The sequence below is a fragment of the Dendrobates tinctorius genome, unplaced genomic scaffold (assembly GCF_039654945.1).
Source record: "Dendrobates tinctorius isolate UK_male_01 unplaced genomic scaffold, ASM3965494v1 ptg000051l, whole genome shotgun sequence".
In the NCBI taxonomy this organism is placed as follows: domain Eukaryota; kingdom Metazoa; phylum Chordata; class Amphibia; order Anura; family Dendrobatidae; genus Dendrobates; species Dendrobates tinctorius.
The window spans coordinates 15,194,066-15,214,449 of NW_027361719.1; the positions used below are offsets into that span (position 1 = coordinate 15,194,066).

Sequence of the window (20,384 nt, forward strand, 5' to 3'; positions counted from 1 at the left end):
ATGTAATTCTCATAGACTTCCATTGAGAAAGCGACTTCTGATCCACATAGGAGTCACTGTGTGAGCGGACTGATGAGGACATGAGTCACGTGGTGCAGAAGAAGATGAAAATAAACCTGGGAATGGAATAAGGAAATGATCAGTAAGTATTTTTTAAAAAATGCACTGTGCACATAACAACCTGGGCTAACGAGGTAGAAAAGAAAACAAATTAATGAATAAATATAAAATCTCGGGAGTGCTACTTGAAACAAATTCAGACTCCTGACCAAACCCCTAAATTATTCAGACCCCACACCAGTCCCCAAAATACATTCAGATCAGACTCCTAAATTAATTTAGATCCAAGACTGGTCTCTTAAATTAATTCTAACACCAAAACACTTAAATCTAAGTACAGTTGTGCTCAAACATTTACATACCCGGCAGAATTTTTGCTTTCTTGGCCTTTTTTCCGAGAATATGAATGATAACACCAAAACTTTTTTTCCACTGATGGTTAGCGTTTGGGTGAAGCCATTTATTGTCAAACTACTGTGTTTTCTCTTTTTAAATCATAATGAGAACCCAAAACATCCAAATGACCCTGACCAAGAGTTCACATACCCCATTTCTTAATACCATGTATTGCCCCCTCTAACATCAATGACAGCTTGACGTTTTTGTGGTAGTTGTGGATGAGGTTCTTTATTTTCTCAGATGGTGCTGCCCACTCTTCTTGGCAAAAAAACTTCAGTTCCTGTAAATTCATGGGCTGTCTAGCATGCACTGCGCGCTTGAGATCTCCCTAGAGTGGCTCAATGATATTGAGGTCAGGAGACTGAGATGGCCACTCCAGAACCTTAACTCACTTTGTTCTGCTGTAGCCAATGACAGGTTGACTTGGCCTTCTGTTTTGGATCATTGTCATGTTGGAACGTCCAGGTACGTCCCATGTGCAGCTTCAGGGCTGATGAGTGAAAATTTGCCTCCAGTATTTGTTGATAATGTGCTGCATTGATCTTTCCTTCAACTTTGACCAAGTTTCCTGTGCCTTTGTAACTCACACATCCCTAAAACATCAGTGATCCACCTCCGTGCTTTACAGTAGGAATAGTATTCCTTTCATCATAGGCCTTGTTGACCTCTCTCCAAATGTAACATTTATGGTTGTGGACAAAAAGTTAAATTTTGGTCTCATCAATCCAAATTACCTTGTTCCAGAAGTTTTGAGGCTTGTTTTTGTGCTGTTTTGCATATTGTGGGCGAAATACTTTGTGGCATTTGCGCAGTAATGGCTTTCTTCTGGCGACTCGACCATGCAGCCCATTTTTCTTCAAGTGCCTCCTTATTGTGCATCTTGAAACAGCCACACCACTAGTTTTCAGAGAGTCATGTAGTTTAGCTGATGTTATTTGTGGGTTTTTCTTTGCATCCCAAACAATTTTCCTGGCAGTTGTGGATGGCATTTTTGTTTGTCTTCCTGACTGTGGCTTTGTTTTTACAGAGCCTTTGATTTTCCACTTGTTAGTCACAGTTTGAATGCTGCAAACTGACATTTCAATATCAATTCCTTGGATATCTTTTTGTATCCCTTTCCTGTTTTATACAATTCAAATACCTTTTCCCATAGATCCGTTGACAATTCTTTTGCTTTCCCCATGACTCACAATCCAGAAACATCAGTGGCTGGATGAAAGATGCAAAAGTCTGTCTGGATCCCAGAAACTCACTCAGCTTTTATGCACACACTGATTACAAGCAAACAGGTCACAGGTGAGGATGTTACCTCTAGTAGCCAGTCAAAGCCATTTGTGTAAACTTCTGTGCATGTAAGTGCATGTAAGTCCAAAATCACCAGGGTATGTAAACTTTTGATCAGGGTCATTTGGATGTTTTGGGTTGTCATGATTTAAAAAGAGAAAGCGCAGTAGTTTCACAATAAATGGCTTAACCCTTCCACTAACTATGAGTGGAGAAACAGTTTTTGAGTTTTCATTCATATTCTCTGAAGAAGGCCAAGGAAGCAAAAATTCTTCAGACGTTTGTAAACTTTTGAGCACCACTGTATATCTTACTAAGGTTAGACCCTTAATTTAGACTTAACCAGACCTTCAAGATATCAGATGTGATGGAAAAAACTATTGACTTACTTTCTTGCCTTTCCCTCAGCTCATGGCACTGCACACATCCTGATGATAGCCAGCATCAGGCATGGTATGTGACACAGCAGGCTAATGCTGGCTAGTGTCACAACCTTTTATGTACCGCTGCACACAATCTCCTAATGCTGGGCACCATCACACCTTGTATGAAGGGCCTGATGTGGTAGATCAGCCTGTGATCCCATTAGACTATGGGGCCCAGCAGCGACTGCAACTTGTATAATTATACCACATACTGGTCTAGAACCACAATTCACACATAGCGTTTTTGCATAATTATTTGCTGTTTTTTTCTGCAGGAAAAAAGCTGTATTTTACAGTACTAGCAAAAGCTATGAGATTTCATAAATCTGCTGCACAAGCAGCTTTTTCTTACCTTTGCTCACCCATGGAAAGCATTGAGAACGTGCAAAAACGCTGCAAAAATCTCAGCATAACATTTCTGCTGTGTGTTTTTTCAGCATTTTTTGCAGCCCATTTGGTGAATAAAATTAACTTTATTAACTTGCACGGTGGCTTAATGGTTAGCACTGTTGCTTTGCATCACTGGGGTCCTCCAGTTTCCTCCCTCTCTCCACAGACATACTGATAGGGAATGTAGATTGTGAGCCCCCCAATGATAGTGCTATATAAGCAAAGGATAATAAATAATAATAATAAACTTGCACCATAAACAAATTACACAAGTAACATGCACCTAAAAAATGCAGCAAAAACACAGAAAAAATGCTGCATTTTTACTGCAAAGAGTGAAGGTTTTGGCTGCAGAAAAAAGCTTAACATGTATGAACATAGCCATAGCCGTACGCTGCATTACAGATAGACACAACCACATTAGTTATCCTGTATCACAATCTCACTGGCTGCAACATTTTGAAACATTGCTGCTACTATGTACAGTTAGGTCCATATATATTTGGACAGAGACTACAGTTTTCTAATTTTGGTTCTAGACATTACCACAATGAATTTTAAACAAAACAATTCAGATGCAGTTGAAATTCAGACTTTCAGCTTTCATTTGAGGGTATCCCCATTAAAATTGGATGAAGGGTTTAGGAGTTTCAGCTCCTTAACATGTGCCACCCTGTTTTTAAAGGGACCAAAAGTAATTGGACAAATGACTTCAAGGCTATTTCATGGACAGGTGTGGGCAATCCCTTCGTTATGTCATTCTCAATTTAGCAGATAAAAGGCCTGGAGTGGATTTGAGGTGTGGTGCTTGCATATGGAAGGTTTTGCTGTGAAGGAAACATGTGGTCAAATGAGCTCTCCATGCAGGTGAAACAAGCCATCCTTAAGCTGCAAAAACAGAAAAACCCATCCGAGAAATTGCTACAACATTAGGAGTGGCAAAATCTACAGTTTGGTACATCCTGAGAAAGAAAGAAAGCACTGGTGAACTCATCAATGCAAAAAGACCTGGACGCCCACGGAAGAAAACAGTGGTGGATGATCGCAGAATAATCTCCATGGTGAAGAGAAACCCCTTCACAACAGCCAACCAAGTGTAAGTAAATACAGAGGGTTCACTGCACAATGCAAGCCACTCATAAGCATCAAGAATAAAAAGGCTAGACTGGACTTTGCTAAAAAACATCTAAAAAAGCCAGCACAGTTCTTGAAGAACATTCTTTGGAAAGATGAAACCAAGATCAACCTCTACCAGAATGATGGAAAGAGAAAAGTATGGCGAAGGCTTGGTACAGCTCATGATCCAAAGCATACCACATCATCTGTAAAACACGGCGGAGGCAGTGTGATGGCTTGGGCATGCATGGCTGCCAATGGCACTGGGTCACTAGTGTTTATTGATGATTTGACACAGGACAGAAGCAGCCGAATGAATTCTGAGGTATTGAGAGCCATACTGTGTGCTCAGATCCAGCCAAACCGATTGTTCGTCGTTTCATACTACAGATGGACAATGACCCAAAACATAAAGCCAAAGCAACTCAGGCGTTTATTAAAGCAAAGAAGTGGAATATTCTTGAATGGCCAAGTCAGTCACCTGATATCAACCCAATTGAGCATGCATTTCACTTGTTAAAGACTAAACTTCAGACAGAACGGCCCACAAACAAACAGCAACTGAAAACCACCGCAGTGAAGGCCTGGCAGAGCACCAAAAAGAAGGAAACACAGCGTCTGGTGATGTCCATGAGTTCAAGACTTCAGGCAGTCATTGCCAACAAAGGGTTTTCAACCAAGTACTAGAAATGAACATTTGATTTAAAATTATTTAATCTGTCCAATTACTTTTGGTCCCTTTAAAAACAGGGTGGCACATGCTAAGGAGCTGAAAATCCTAAACCCTTCATCCAATCTTAATGTGGATACCCTCAAATGAAAGCTGAAAGTCTGAACTTCAACTGCATCTGAATTGTTTTGTTTAAAATTCATTCTGATAATGTCTAAAACCAAAATTAGAAAAATGTTGTCTCTGTCCAAATATATATGGACCTAACTGTATATGTCATGGCACTGAGGCCAGACATTTGTGGTCTGCACATAATAGGTGTTCACGCCTAACAATCCATGGCCCAATGTCCTTGAGGCTTCATTACTGAACCTACAGCCATATTCTAAGACACTATTACAGATATTAGTGAGGTCTGCCAAGCACGACCCCCTCCTCGCTTACTAGTTATGAGGCGTCCAGTAAATTATCAACCTTTTTTTTTCTGAACAGAAATTTCTGATGTCGATGAAAAAGTGCAAATCATGAAAGAACTGGTGAGAAACCTCCCAGAACCAAACCATGACACCTTGAAGTACATAATATGCCATCTAAACAGGTATGAATGATTTTTCTAAAAGGGAAAAATACAATCAAAACAAATATAGAATATGTATCTCTCGAAATCTGAGCTTGGATGGTGTAGCTGGGGACTTTACTATTATATTCCTAGAGCTAAAAGGGAATCTCACACATAATGTACCATGTAGATTCTGGTTGGAAAATTCCTTCAGCACAATACATTAAGGCTATGCGCACACGTCCGGAATTCCCGTGAGAATTCCGGAATTCCATGCCGCGTGAAATGCGCGAGAAATCCGCATTTTTAATTTCCGCATATTTCCCATGAAAAAATAGCATTTTGCAAGCGTAATTTGCTTGCAGAATACTAGCGATTTCCAAGCGATCTGTAGCATCGCTTGGAAAGCTGATTGACAGGTTGGTCACACTCGTCAAACATAGTGTTTGACAAGTATGACCAACTTTTTACTATTAAGGCTGCCTATGCAGCATCAGTAGTAAAAAGAGATAAAAATAATAAATAAAAATAAAAAATTGTGATATTCTCACCTTCCGACATTCTGGCGTCCCACGCAGCGTTCCCAGGCCTCAGCAATGCTCCCGGCAGGTCCCGTTTCCAGCGATGCCTTGCGGCAATGACCTTTGTTGACGTTGCGGTCGCATTGCGGAATCCCATAGGATGTCATGGGATGCTTTTTTTTGCGTTTTCGCTGCAATTTCGCGAGTAAAAAACGCTGCGAAAATGCCAAAAAAAAATGCTACGTGTGCACACAGCCTATAGGGAACCTGTCATGATTGCAGACAGGTATATTTTCCTTTGAAACACTTTGGCATTTCAGAGAAGATATTTACAGATCCACCTGGGGACCATTGCCGGAGACAAGACTAATCCAATGCTGCCCCCGTCCTGCTCCACCCAGCACTATTTCAGGTGATTGACAGGGGTCTCCCATAGCAAGAGACCTTAAGTAAAGGAGATTGTGAATGTTCCGTGCTGCTATTTTTTTCCTGAAGGAGAAGCATGTTAACTTTGAAACTCGTCGACAAATAAAAACCACAGACCCTTCCTGTGTGTATCTGGATTTGCTATTTCACTCACCAGCAGCGTGGAACATCCACAATCTCCTTTACCTATGTTCATATTTGGTCCGAAGATCTGTGGACCTGCAGCAGCTGGGATCATATTCTCTAAAATTGTTGGGTGATCACAACCTAACCAGGTTAGCATAACCTTATTATTTTTGAATACATTTTAACTGGATAAAACCCTATGGCACTTGTTTCTCCTACCTTCTAGCTCTATAGCAAGAGGCCTGTCAATCACCCAGAGCAGTGCTAGTAGAAGCCGGCCAGGGTTGGCCCTATACTAGCCTTGTCTATCCCTATGGCTGGACCTTTCAATTATATTTGCTCTAAAACAACTCAGCGTCTCAGATAAAATAATATACCTGTCTGCAATCGTGCAGCCAGGCTGTGATTTGTGATGCCTGTGGTTTGGGCAGCATGAATCAGATGACAGATTCCCAATAAGCATTTGTGGCACCCCTGAGGGTTCAGTCGCCACAGAGGTACTGCACCTCCTCCTGAGGTGTGGTGCCCCATCATCCATGTAAGGTGGAGACACCTGACCACACTCCAACACCTGCATCCCACACAACATAGTAGTGTAGCAAAGCACCTTTGGTAGTGGGTTGCCCTCCCAGGGCTGCGGGGTACTCGGTACCGGGCCGGTGTCAGGGGAATGTGTCACAGCAGCGGTGACCCGGTCCGGGGCCCTGGGCGCCCAAGTCAATGGCGAATTGTCTATGTAGTTAATGGAATAGTTTGTAACGCCACCTGTGGTGTTTGGCAAGCAAGATGTTAAGCCAACGCTGCGTGCAGATCCTCTGGGGCTGATGGTGTTCTGCAGCATAGATGGTGTAGCTCCCCACAGGTGAAGCTGTAACCCCAGGGCAGTGTAATTGCAATAGATGAGGATAGGCGCAGGCTGTGTGAGGAATGCGGGTATGCAGATGTAGCGGTGCTGACGGTGTTGGCGCACAAATGAATGGAAGACACCAGGGCTTGCAGTTCCAAAGCTTTACTCGCAGTCCGTGGTACACACTGGTGCCGTGTCCCCCGGGGCAGAGACTCCATCAACCTCCCGGGCAAGTCAGGATTCTCCTCTCCAACACTCCGCCAACATGTACCTTTCCTGAACGACTCCTCAATTGCGCCTTAAGGTGTGAAGAGCTCCAGTACCGTGTTACTCTGGAGTTCCTCCTGTCAGATGTTCCTAACAACTCTACTGGTATGGCAGACAGCTGTAGCCTATCTCGGGGACTCCCTTCTCTGGAGTCCTGGCTCTCTATTCAGTTGCTGTTGTGCCCCAAGTCTTAGATGGGAGTAGTGCATTTACAGCCAACTACTCCACCGGTGTCTGCTGCAGAACCACAAGCGTCCATACAACCTCGGGGACCGGGCCCCGGCCTTGCGCTGAGAACCTATAGGCAGGGTTCCTTTTCCAACCCACGTCTCCTCTCTGTTCTCCTACTCCTTCGTTCCGTACTGATCCTTCTCTCTCTTATGGAAGCTTAGGTTGCAGTTCTACGTCTTTCTCCTTCTGTTCCTTTCCCGTGCGAGCTGGCTCAGATCACTGAGGCAGCTGCAGCACTCCTTCTCCTCGGACCCGTCCTCAGACTCTCCTGACTGACTGTCCTTCTCCCGCCTGACCTCCCGTCAGACTGACCTCCAGACTCCACTCCTCAGACTGACCTGATCTCCTAAACCTTCCCAACCTTTTATATGGATCTCAACTCCACCCACATTCCAGCACATCCAGTGTTCCATGTAGGGAACCACCAAGGCACTCCTAATGTCTAGGAGGGGAAAGAGACCTCAATGTGGTTGTGCTGAACTACCCTGTCATGTGGGATGCGAGTGTTGGAGTGTGGAAAGGAGCTCCTAACTTACCTAGGTGGTTGGGCACCACACCTTAGGAGAAGGTGCAGTACCTCTGTGGCGACTGAGCCTCAGGGGCGCCACAGTAGCTCCCTGCTTGGAACACGAAGAGTGCTGGGAGGTGGGTGGAACTTAGTTGCACAAGTGAGCGTGAGATGATTAGGACTAGGTCAGTCTGTGAGAGGAGATCCCCTGAGTGGGATGGGTGGAAGGAGGTGCTGCAGCAGTCTCCTGTGACTTGGAGCTGCTGGCACTGGAAAGAGATATAGAAAGCCTGATTCTCCATAAGGAAGAAAGATTTGTACGGAACGTAAGGAGAAGAAGAGAACTAAGGACTAGGGTTGGAGTGGAACCCTTCCTCAAGTTCTAAGCGCATGGCAGGGGTCCGGTCCCCGAGGTTGTATGGATACTAATGGTCCTGCAGCAGACACCGGAGGAATAGAAGTTGTCACCACTTTATTCCCACACAAGACTTAGGGGCACAACAGCAACGTGAGTGAGCCGGGACTTGGTAGTAAGGAGTCCCCGAAGCAGGCTACAGCTGTCTGCCGTACAAGTAGAGTTCAAAGGAACATCTTAAAGGAGGAACTTGGGTTTAACACACAACCACAAGTACTTCATTACAAGCGCTAGAAAGGAGACGTTCAGAGAAGGCATATGTTGGCGGAGTCTTGGAACGGAGTACTTCATCTTGCCTGGAGGTTGGCTGAGCCCCTGACCTGGAGGACACAGCACCGAGGTGGGCACCTGTATGCACAACAGACTGTGAGTAAAGCTTTGGAACTACATGCCCTGGTATCCTCCGCTTTTTCCTGCGGTAACCCACTCAGCACTGCTACATCTCTGTGCTTAACACTGCACCGTTACACTCTCCTCACTATCTCCTCATTTACACTGCCCTGGGACTACAGCCCTACATGTGGAGGGCCACAACATCATTGCTGCACCACACCATCTGTCCCAGAGGATCTGTCTGCAGCATCGGCTTAACATCTTCATTGCTGAACACCACAGGTGGCGTCACGAATCATCCACTTATAAACTTTAATCATCAGCCACACTATTTCCTTTAACATGGACGCCCAGGGCCACGGACCAGGTCACCGCTACCGTGACACTTCCCATTGAAATCAACGGGCCCGGCTCCGAGTACCCCACGGCCCTGGCGGGTGACCCATTTTGGCGTCACGAACAGGATGACGAAGCCCGGTACCACCGGGTCCTGTGTGCTGAAGATTTACTACATTGGACTTAAAATTGCTGAGAATGTGCAAAATAACCAAGTTGATAGACTGTAAAATGGACTCTCAAAATGGCCACCGGCACGGTGAAGAAGGGCGTGACAACATGGGTGGTCCTAAGAAAAGAGCGCGAACTGTCCTGGACCTCCCCTGCCTGAACTTCTATGCAACAGCAACATGGCCCACCCCCAGAGGGGTTGGTATACTGGCTCGGTGTGGAGGCAGAGGAATGAGACGCCGCCCCCAGAAGGAGGAGCGAAGCTCGGTGGCGGGAAAGGAGCCCAGGAAGGAGAGAGAACGCCAGGACGCCATATTGAAAGAAGCACAGAGGCCTGAAGAGCGCGAGGAGGCTGAGCTGATCTTCCTCGGTGCACTGATTGAAGGCTCCAACCCCGCTTCCACCAGTGACCGCCAGAAGCTGGAGGACAAAATTGCCCAGCTGACCCACCGTCTGCCGCTGAAGCAGGAGGCTTTGTGGACTCTGAATCTGCAGCGCGCCCAGGAGGGGCCTACACCAATGGTACCTTCACCACCGGTACCCACCGCCACTGCACCGGTTCTCCCTCAGGCTGCACCTGCGGAACCTGCGGCTGCTGCGATGCCATCGGCAGCGCCTAGTACCACCTCCATGCTGCAACCTTTGCTGAGCGCTGCCTGCCAGGAGGAGTTACCCGAGGGCCTGGGAGCTGAGGAGGAAGAAGCTGTGCTCCTGCCTGGATCGAGCGCGGCCGCGCCGATCCTGCTGGAGGCCCTTGCGGACCCAGAGACGCCATCCGCTCCACCACCGTCCCCGGCCTCTGACCAGTCAGCTCCAGCAACCACCGCTGCCACCGGCTGCTGTCCAGTACCGGCACCGGAGCCAAGACACCACCGGGAAGCATCAGGTATGACCGCCGCCCTTGCAACCGGTATGCCCCCTGAGTTCCCGTACACCGCGTGCAATGGGCCGGTACCCCGCATGGGACAAATGGAAGAGCTGTGTTCTCAATTCCAAGGCACTAAGCTGACTGCGATGGGGAAGTGGAAGAAGGCTCTGCTAAAAAGAGCAAGGCTGGAGCAGGCGCGTCCCATTCGACATCTTCTCATCTCAGCAGAGGAGTCTGAGCAGCTGATGGGTGTTACTATGCATCATAGGTTCCCCCTTCCAGAGATTCATGATCCCCGCGTTTTACCCTACAAGCGGCCACAGGCAAAAGTTTCACCCGCGGTCCGAACAAAACCCAAGGCAGCAGAGATACCATCTGAAGCTGAGGTACAACACCCCCAGGTACAAGTTGCCACCCCTGCTGTGCCACAGGCAGCAGTTCCACCAGCTGCCACCTCATTCACACAGGCAGTCACCAACCTAACTCCTTGGGAGAAGGAATACCTGCAATTTGTTAACCCACCAGGAGGTGGAAAAACAGACAGTCTTCCCTGGAAGCAAAAGAAACCAGCTTCCACTACCCCCGGAGGGGACCACCAATAAAGAACATGTTTCCAAATAATCGAACTGTCTAAACTGTTACCCAGGAGGGTATTGGCACCGTTGTGCCCTCATTTGTTTGTGTTTTCCCCAGTTGGCACCAGTTTTTATTGAACTGAGAGATCATGGACAATAACTGATCCAAAAACTTTGTTGTAAATAGTTGCGCCTTTTAAGGTGTCCTCTCTTGGTTTTACATAGGCCTTCTTAAAATAAGAACTACCTCGGACTGGGAGCTCTGCTCCTATCATAAGGACATTTCAAGACATTTTTGGCTGGACCAGTGTCTACTTTATCCAAGAATAATCGCACTAATGTCTTAATAATTAATGCTTAGTATTTTATAGTGAAAGCATTTCTTTTATAAGAATAGGCTATAGTGATAGTCTTTAATAAAAAAAATTGATAGCAATAAAACAGATTTTCTACAGAATTTAGCTGGTAGCAATGTTTAGGTATCTGATTAGGAGTGAATGTTTTCTAAAGAGTTTAGCCTCATAGTGATGTTCTAATAAAGATGTGAAATTTGAATAAAGACTTGAATGTAGGTGACGAACCAGGCATCAGTGGTTGTCACACATGGTCTAGCAGAAACAGTAAAATGTGGAAAATGTGGAAGACAAAAAGAAGAAAAATGTGTTGATGATGGTACTTGAATTAGCAGTAAACTTCTTAGTAATTATTATTATCCAATAGCACTTTAAATTAGGTAATATGCTAAGTTATAGATAGTCTGTTAAAATGTTCTGCAATGTTCAAGAGTCAATGCCTCCCACATTGGGAAGTTTAGTTTAAGAACTGTTTATTAAGCATTTCAAAAATTTGTATGTTCCTTATTTGTAACATCTTTGTTTCACTTGCAGCCCGCGGACGTGCTGTGTTTAACAGGGGGGTATTTGGTGCCCCTGAGGGTTCAGTCGCCACAGAGGTACTGCACCTCCTCCTGAGGTGTGGTGCGTAAGGTGGAGACACCTGACCCCACTCCAACACCTGCATCCCACACAACATAGTAGTGTAGCAAAGCACCTTTGGTGGCTCCCTGCTTGGAACATGAAGAGTGCTGGGAGGTGGGTGGGAGCTTAGTTGCACAAGTGAGCGGGAGATGATTAGGACTAGGTCAGTCTGTGAGAGGAGATCCCCTGAGTGGGATGGATGGAAGGAGGTGCTGCAGCAGTCTCCTGTGACTTGGAGCTGCTGGCACTGGAAAGAGATATAGAAAGCCTGATTCTCCATAAGGAAGAAAGATTTGTATGGAACGTAAGGAGAAGAAGAGAACTAAGGACTAGGGTCAGAGTGGAACCCTTCCTCAAGTTCTAAGCGCATGGCCGGGGTCCGGTCCCCGAGGTTGTATGGATACTAATGGTCCTGCAGCAGACACCGGAGGAATAGAAGTTGTCACCACTTTATTCCCACACAAGACTTAGGGGCACAACAGCAACGTGAGTGAGCCGGGACTTGGTAGTAAGAAGTCCCCGAAGCAGGCTACAGCTGTCTGCCGTACAAGTAGAGTTCAAAGGAACATCTTAAAGGAGGAACTTGGGTTTAACACACAACCACAAGTACTTCATTACAAGCGCTAGAAAGGAGACGTTCAGAGAAGGCATATGTTGGCGGAGTGTTGGAACGGAGTACTCCATCTTGCCTGGAGGTTGGCTGAGCCCCTGACCTGGAGGACACAGCACCGAGGCGGGCACCTGTGTGCACAACAGACTGTGAGTAAAGCTTTGGAACCACATGCCCTGGTGTCCTCCGCTTATTCCTGCGCTAACCCACTCAGCACTGCTACATCTCTGTGCTTAACACTGCACCGTTACACTCTCCTCACTATCTCCCCATTTACACTGCCCTGGGACTACAGCCCTACCTGTGGAGGGCCACAATATCATTGCTGCACCACACCATCTGTCCAAGAGGATCTGTCTGCAGCGTCGGCTTAACATCTTCATTGCCGAACACCACAGGTGGCGTCACGAATCATCCACTTATAAACTTTAATCATCAGCCACACTATTTCCTTTTACATGGGCGCCCAGGGCCACGGACCGGGTCACCGCTACCGTGACACTTCCCATTGAAATCAACGGGCCTGGCTCCGAGTAGCCCACGGCCCTGGCGGGCGACCCACATTATTTTTAAGCGCAATTTAAGTTTTGCACGGCGAATAAGCCTCCTTACCTTGGCATGCCAGAGTTGGTTTGTCACTCTCCTCAAGGAGAAACCTTACCCCTTAGACCCTAGTCCAGAGCCTCTCATCTAGTTCTCAATCAGTTCTTATACTTTGCACTGATGAGGGGCAACACCCCGAAACACTGTGTCTGCAAATTGAGATTCTGATTTGGCTTTTATTCCTAAGTCATATTGCAAGGCTTGTTAAAGGGTCAATAGTGACTTGTTGTATCACTGCTTCCAACAGGTGGCGCTAGTGGCGCTATAGAGTCCACGTCCTTTTCCTCTTTGAAGAGGCAATTTGCGTATTAGTTTTCGAATAGTTTTTATCTTCAATTAGCCTGTAGATGGCATCAGAGTACCTCACAGCACCCTGCCTAGGACACTTCAGTTGTTTACGGCCCTAGTCATGTAAATTATTATGAATTTGAGAAAATTGGATGACTTGCTGTGGTCTAATATACTGTATGAAATGCAGACAAAATATGGAAAATGCAGGCAAAATATTCCCATAAACAAATGACACCTATTGCTATAAGACAAGCTGGAAATGTAAGAATCTATTTGACTGGGAGGAAGAGACAGATGTGAGGGTACTATGATGCTATGGTACCAAATCTTTCATGCGATCTCTCATCAGTCTGTATTTATACAACTACATTTCAACCATAATCCGTTAAATGTTTTATATAGATGTAAAGGGTGTTTCTACTTTTGGACTTTTTTTTCCACCAATTGTAAATGTGGAGTATCATTTTTATATATATCACCATTATTCATTCAATCATTCCAGGATACGTGCTTGCTAGTTGACCCAATTAGCATCCACCGGTAAGTGACCTCATTCAAGGATCATGTGACCAGACCTGTCCATCAGCCTCCTCCAATAGGAAAACATTGCACATGGAAAATCTGCTTTTCAATTGGAGGAGAATGAAGGGCGGGTCTGGTCACATGTTGATCCTAGCAGCCGCCCACAACGGTTACACAGGGATTCTAGCAATGAGTACAGGAAAGATATACAGTCTGTGAAAAAGACTTTATTAAAAAGCAAAGGTGGAGAGCGTGTATTACTTATATATTAGTAAGAGCTATAAAATCACGTCTCCAACACATTTATGGAAATAAAAAGGACAACCCCTTTAAGGTTAAATATAAGTATTTAATGCAAGGGTTTCTTTAAGAACTAGCTGCTGGTATGTAGCACTTCACTACTGCATCACATTTTGGCAGTGCTGTCTTTGGAAGGAGCAAGTTGAGTAACCAGCTGATACAGGCCTGCTGTCCCCGTCCAACTACTGAGCAGGAAGCTGGGGATTGCGAAGTCTCAGAGGTGCATGTCAATGCGAGTGTAATGTTGGATCAGTGCGTTTCACAACATTGCCCACGGACGATGAATATATACATGAGTGTCTCGTTATAGAATTTTTTTTAGCATTCATTAGGGATATTGGAAAGCTCAACTGCTTGTTTAGATTGTTTGCATAATACCAGGTCACTGTGGTTTTTCCACATTTGTTTAACTGTATTATGCAGCAACATCAGGTCAGTACTTAGCCAAATGCTGTGTTTCAGTAGTTGTAAGAATTAAAGGCCAGCTTAAATGAACACTACATTCACACAAGCGCGTAAGTGAACAGAAGAGAACACAAAGATGTCTTCGGTGTGCAGTCATTTTTATCTCTCAAGTCCACACACTTGAATAGCTGAGTCCAATCTGCAAAAACTGATCAGAGTAGGACACATAGGCCGGTGTCACACTTACGAGAAACTATGCAGCTGAACGCTCCGGTCCCTAGTGCTGGTGGCAGTGCCGGGTATTGAGGTGCGAGTTTCTCGCAATTGTGACCCCGGCCATAGTGAGTTTTTCTCAGATTGAGTCAATGAAAAAAACAACCATCGCACGCCCTTCAGGAACGCCCTTCAGGAGCACCCTGCGGACCGCGATGGAGCATACCCTCTACCACCCTGCTTGAGCTGTAGCTCTTTCTCTGCCCGGGATCACACTACCGTGTGTGATGCGAGAAACTTGCACAAGTCTCTCGCATTAACACCCGGCACTGTTGCCGGCACTCAGGACCGGAGCTGCAGCTGCATGTATTTCTATGCAGCCGCAGCTCTGGTCCTGAGTGATGGCAGTAGCGCCGGGTGTTGATGCAAGAGATTCGTGTGAGTTTCTCGCATCAAACAAGGTAGTGTGATCCCGGCCTCCATCAGTGGCTGAGCTAACCAAGGTGTCAAAATCCTACTAGGTACAGTATATAGTCTACCAGGTATGCAACTGATTATAACAAGCCATATCTTTAGCAGTTTTGTTTCAAAAAGTCCTGTAAAATGTACATAGTTGCCCAAGTTGTTGTGAATTTACCCTTATCAGACTGACTCATTTTATGGTGGATGCTCTAATACAAGGAACCCAGTGGGTGCATCTTAACCCAGAAATGTGAGCTTACAATCCTCCAAATTGGAGAGCAAATAGTTGATTACTTTCTTGGAGAAGTGGCACAAATAAAGGCACTATCCTAGGCATAGATGTGCCCATATCTGCTATAATTTATATCAGAACAGTTACAGAAAGGGCTCGTGCACACGACCGATTATATCGGACTAATGTTTGTTCTGTCCCCACATGAGGCGAATGGAGGTGTAGTTGAGTGGGGCTGAGAGAGATTCCTACCTTCCGTTTCCTCGATGCAGAGCAGACAAGACCATTGTTGCTGTTTTGCTGTTCATGCGTCCGGAGAGATGATACACACCAGATATTGTGAAGTCCAGACTTGTTTATTGGAAATCTGGACATACAGCATATGATTGGTAATGCAGTACTTCTCCAGAAATACAGGTGTAACGACCGAGGTGGTACAACAATGTGTGTGCAGCAAGGTGAGCAACAGATTTGTATGTGGTCAAAAAACTGATGCCTTCCACAGCCAGGTGAGCGTGTCTCTCTCGGGTGAAAAGGAAACTAGTAATGGCCTCCAGCAGGAAGAGAAGGAGTAACTGACCTGGAAGTGGGAGGCATGTACTATAATTAATTAGCTTCCGTCTGCTATACAGAAAAGGACAGCAGGTGGCAGCAGACCAAATGCAAAACTGAATACAAAGAAAGGTAACATAACACAATTATATAAGCATACAATCATAACCTTAGATGGAACAGCACAATGTTATCTATGGTTTCCACAGATATCACTGGTACCCTTGATATTCTATGGAGCTCTCCACATGTTCAAGTTTTTCCTTGGATCGAGTGTCGGATCAAAATCGGCAATGTTATTGTAAGAGTTTGTGAAAAGCATTAGACCGCACTCAGATGACATCCGATTTTCACAGACAGACTGAATGGAGAAGTTGGAGAAAATATTTTTTTTCTCTCCACCTCTGAGAAAAACTTATGCTACTCTGATCAAACTCTGAATAGAATAATCGGACTGTTTTTCTCGGATGGAGAGGAAATGGTGGCGGGCACCTACCCAAACATGCATCACTTACATTATACATTCATATTCATAGACATTATCTTTGTATCGGAGCAATGAAATAGTAGAAAATTGAAATCAGAAGAATGACTAAGCCGGATGGTGGTATTTTTTAAAAATAAAGACGTATTACGCTGGCCGCCCACAACAGTCCCACAGAGATTCTAGAAATGAGAAGCCATTAACCAAAAGCCCAGGTGATATTAATTTAGAATGAAGGGCTTGGTCCTCCTCCAGCTGCAGAACAACTCAGATGTATTCTCATGCTACCAGAATGTGTCTTGTGTCAGAGTCCGGAAATGACATCCTGGGGTTAATACGTACACGAAGAATAAAAATCCCCCTCTACACTCCTGTTTTGGGATTTACTGCTTTCAGTTATGGAGCAAGGAATAGTGCTACCTCTTCCCTGAGCTATTACTGACCATTTGCTTACATGAATCAGATATTGTCTGTAGGGGAAATCAGAAACAGACACTATCCGATCCAGGGGTAAGAAAATCCAACATACTGATGGAAGTCACAGAGGATGACTATGCACTTGTGCATTGCAATTTATGAAACTGGCCGGTATGTGTCCCCCAACCAAATACACAGGGAAATGTATCAGCAATATCACATACTAGAAAAATATCATAAGGCATAAAACTGGTGCAGATGACATATACCAAAAATGACCCACGTGCATAAATATGATATATTAGGCTGGGATCACACTACTGTGTGTGATGCGAGAAACTTGCACGAGTCTCTCGCATCAACACCCAGTGCTACCGCCGGCACTCGGGACCGGAGTGTGCAGCTGCACAGAAATACATGCAGCCACAGCTCCAGTCCTGAGTGCCGGCGGCAGTGCCGGGTGTTGATACGAGAGACTCATGCAAGTTTCTCGCATCACACACGGTAGTGTGATCCCGGCCTTAGATGATTTTCTTTATGTGTGGCTGGGTTAGGGTATTTTCACACACAGCAGATTTCTATGCCGTGATTACTTCAAATGTCCCATTTATTTAAATAGGATTTCCATGCTGCAGTAACAGCACCATCCAAATAAATGGAACTGATTTTTCACTCCTATGAATCAATTTGGCAATGATTTTTTCCTACAGTGAATCTGAAAGTGAAGGAACTTTGTAAATGATCTTGAGTGTAAAGCTGGGTTCGCATAAAATGTAAAATTATTTATCCAGAACAAACAGATGATTTTTCATAAATATTGTCACACACAGGCCATAAGTTTGTCAGCATATGTCAGTTTTTACTTTTGTACGACATCCTTATAGCATCCGTTTTACATCAACAATTTAAAATGTATTAATAGGCCGAATACAGTTTTTATGTTAGCAATTACAATGGATCCTTTTTGGATCCCGTGACATACGAATGGTTACTAATCCATATGTGGTTCATGTATTTTTTCCGCGCGTCCAAGAAAGGCTTCAGGGTAACCAAAAAGGAGCAGTAAACACCACGATCATCTCCTAAAGAGGATTCAGCTTCGCGATCAATTTAATGCAGAGGTTGATTAGGAATGGCCGGTGGGAGAGCATTTGCAGGCACAGTGAGGCGAAGATTTTTAGAGGCTGACCTGGTGTCAAGAAAGTCAGCAAAGAAGTCTCGTCTCTCCAAGATCATCAAGGAATGGGCTCGTTCTCACTTGCGATGCAATCAGACGAGTGCAATCCGATAAAAAAATTGCCCTAATGTTTTTCTCTGGTGCAGCTCACATCTAAGATTATTTCCGTATGCCGATTCGGCATGCGAAAACAATAGCATGCTGCGATTGCACCCTAGAATCGAATTACATGCACCCATATAAGTCTATGGGTGCGTGTGAAACATTGCACTGCACCCGAATATTACCTGACTGCAGTGCGATTCACGCCGACACCGGCAGCAGAGGATATGGAGAGATTACTTTCTCTGGCTCCTCTGCAGCTGTGCTCCGATTCTCTCAGGCGAAAGGATCGGAGAGCAGAGCTCTGACACTCGACTCCCGCTCACAGCTTTTTTAGATTTGCTCTTGCATCGGATGTGATTCGCTTGTGTGATTCCGGCCAAAGTTTAACATTCAACATGAAGTACATGGATTATAGGGATTGGGGTAGTTTTTTTTTCTCTAGACAAGCCCCCTTTAGACTGTCTGGGACATCTTGAACAGGGTTCCCCAACTCCAGTCCTCAAGGCCCACCAACAGATCATGTTTTCAGGATTTCCTTTGTATTCCTCAGGTGATAATTGCTTCAATCCTTATATCGAACTGCTCATGGTCATGCAAATCTATGGGTCCATGGAAAACATCATTTCACCTGAGTGCAGTCTTATTTTCACGACCTGACAGAATGGAGAAGATGGAGATTTTTTTTTTCCATCTTCTCCACATCTGCGAAAATCGGATCACACTATGAGCAAACTCTGATCAGAGTGTGATTAACATATTAATCCTGCTTTTCTCAGATGAAAGAACATATGATCTTGTGACCCTAGCCTTAAGCTACGTTGCCACAATGAGCTTTCGTGAGTTTTTGATGTTCTGCACCATTTCTGCACCTCACCTATTATGTAAATTGGTTTACTTATATTTCATTGCGTTTTTTAGTGCATTTTTTACATGTGATTCCAGTTTATGACCCTGTATTTTTGTCTCTTTTTAGTATGTCATCTTTTAAGCAAATTTGCCTAGTTTTTGATCTGTTTTGGTATTTGGCTTTGGCAAAACTTTATTGATATAGTCATGTGAAGATTACATGCATTTCTGATGTGTTTATGTGTTTTTTACCTACGTATTATCCGCATCTGATGCAAGTCTGCACATAAAAGTCAGCATAGTTATAACAGAAATTGACATGTTACGGATTTGAAACATCTACCTCAGGTCAGTGTACACTGAGTAAAAAAAAGCAGAGTGAGTGTGAACAATATGGGGGGATTTAAGTCATGCCTATCAATTGTATCATATCATACTACAGTCCTCCTTCAGCATGTGTAGCTGCAACAGGACACCTGGCTCAGCAGATGGTCTAGCCTTCTCTGCTTCAAAGTGAACACTCACACCTCCACCAGCCTAGTTAGTATCTACAAGGGTCATCTTGCGTAACTGATTCATTCAGTCGGATGGGAACTTCTTAAAGACATTTAAGGAGAATATGGTATTATCCTACTTCCTAGCTGTACCCGTTTACATCACTGAGATCTCTGGAACAGGCTGAGTGCCTTCAATTGTCTCGATTCATTGACAAAAGATACGGAGAAAAGATGAGTTTTCCATATACAATGAAAAATAAGTATTTATCTGTACAAAATTCCTCAATTACATAAATGTTAAAATTTACAGTAAAATATTTTATATATCAATTTATACGTATGGATATACATGATCCACAAGAAAAATGGCCACAGACTACAAGCAGAATATGCTAACAGAGCAGAACATAAGAGTAACCATTATCAGGCTGATAGTATCAGAAACAGTTAAATTGTTAGCATCCAACAGCTGATCTATTCAGGGTAAAGTGCCTCACATAGCCTACTATATAATGAGCTGAATGAACCTCCTTAGATTATAGACACCACCACAGTACCTATGATAGGCATATATGCAAAGTCTGCTACATAAATAAGTAAAGATACAAAGGTTAATTACCCATGGTAACGGTCCGTGCTGTGGCCACGTTCCCCGACGCGCGTTTCGCGAGCTGTGTTGTCGCTTCCTCAGGGGGCGTCATATTCTTGTCTCGATTTGTTGTGGCAGCCAAGCGTGGGGAGATACACAGAACAGCTTGTAGAAGCCAGGTAGTAGAGCCATGTTTGGTCTCCAGGGCTTGATAGGGACCCGGTCGGATCCGATTGCATCAGAATCACCGCCCTAATACCTTCCATAGGGAAGCTTCAAACACCCAGGTGAGAGGGGTAATGCCGCTCCCCGGGGCCCCGGGGTGAAAAGGGTGTGAACAACTAAGGGGGTAAAAGGCTTGTCTAAGGCCATATGCCTTCACTATTTGTAATGCTTGCTGTTCACTTCTATAGGGGGGACACGTCGTGATCTCGGCTTTAAATTTCCATGCTACAGGGCTGCTTTCTGGCCCTATATAATCCTGTTAACGGACCGGGCTTATATATAATGAGGAACTGGTGGCAGTTCTGTCGGGTTGGCAGGGCTCTGCTTCACTAACGCTAGGGAAAGGGGCC

General features: G+C 44.9%; 1 protein-coding gene across 4 annotated transcripts in view; it reads left to right on the forward strand.

Moving 5' to 3' along the window:
• Positions 1-20,384, forward strand: part of ARHGAP9 (Rho GTPase activating protein 9) — a 217,399-nt gene that overhangs the window by 188,411 nt on the left and 8,604 nt on the right. For all 4 annotated transcript variants that reach the window (XM_073576826.1, XM_073576825.1, XM_073576827.1 and 1 more), the window contains one exon: positions 4,837-4,942. In XM_073576826.1, coding sequence (XP_073432927.1) covers positions 4,837-4,942 — 106 coding nt within the window. The remainder of the gene's footprint in view (positions 1-4,836; positions 4,943-20,384) is intronic.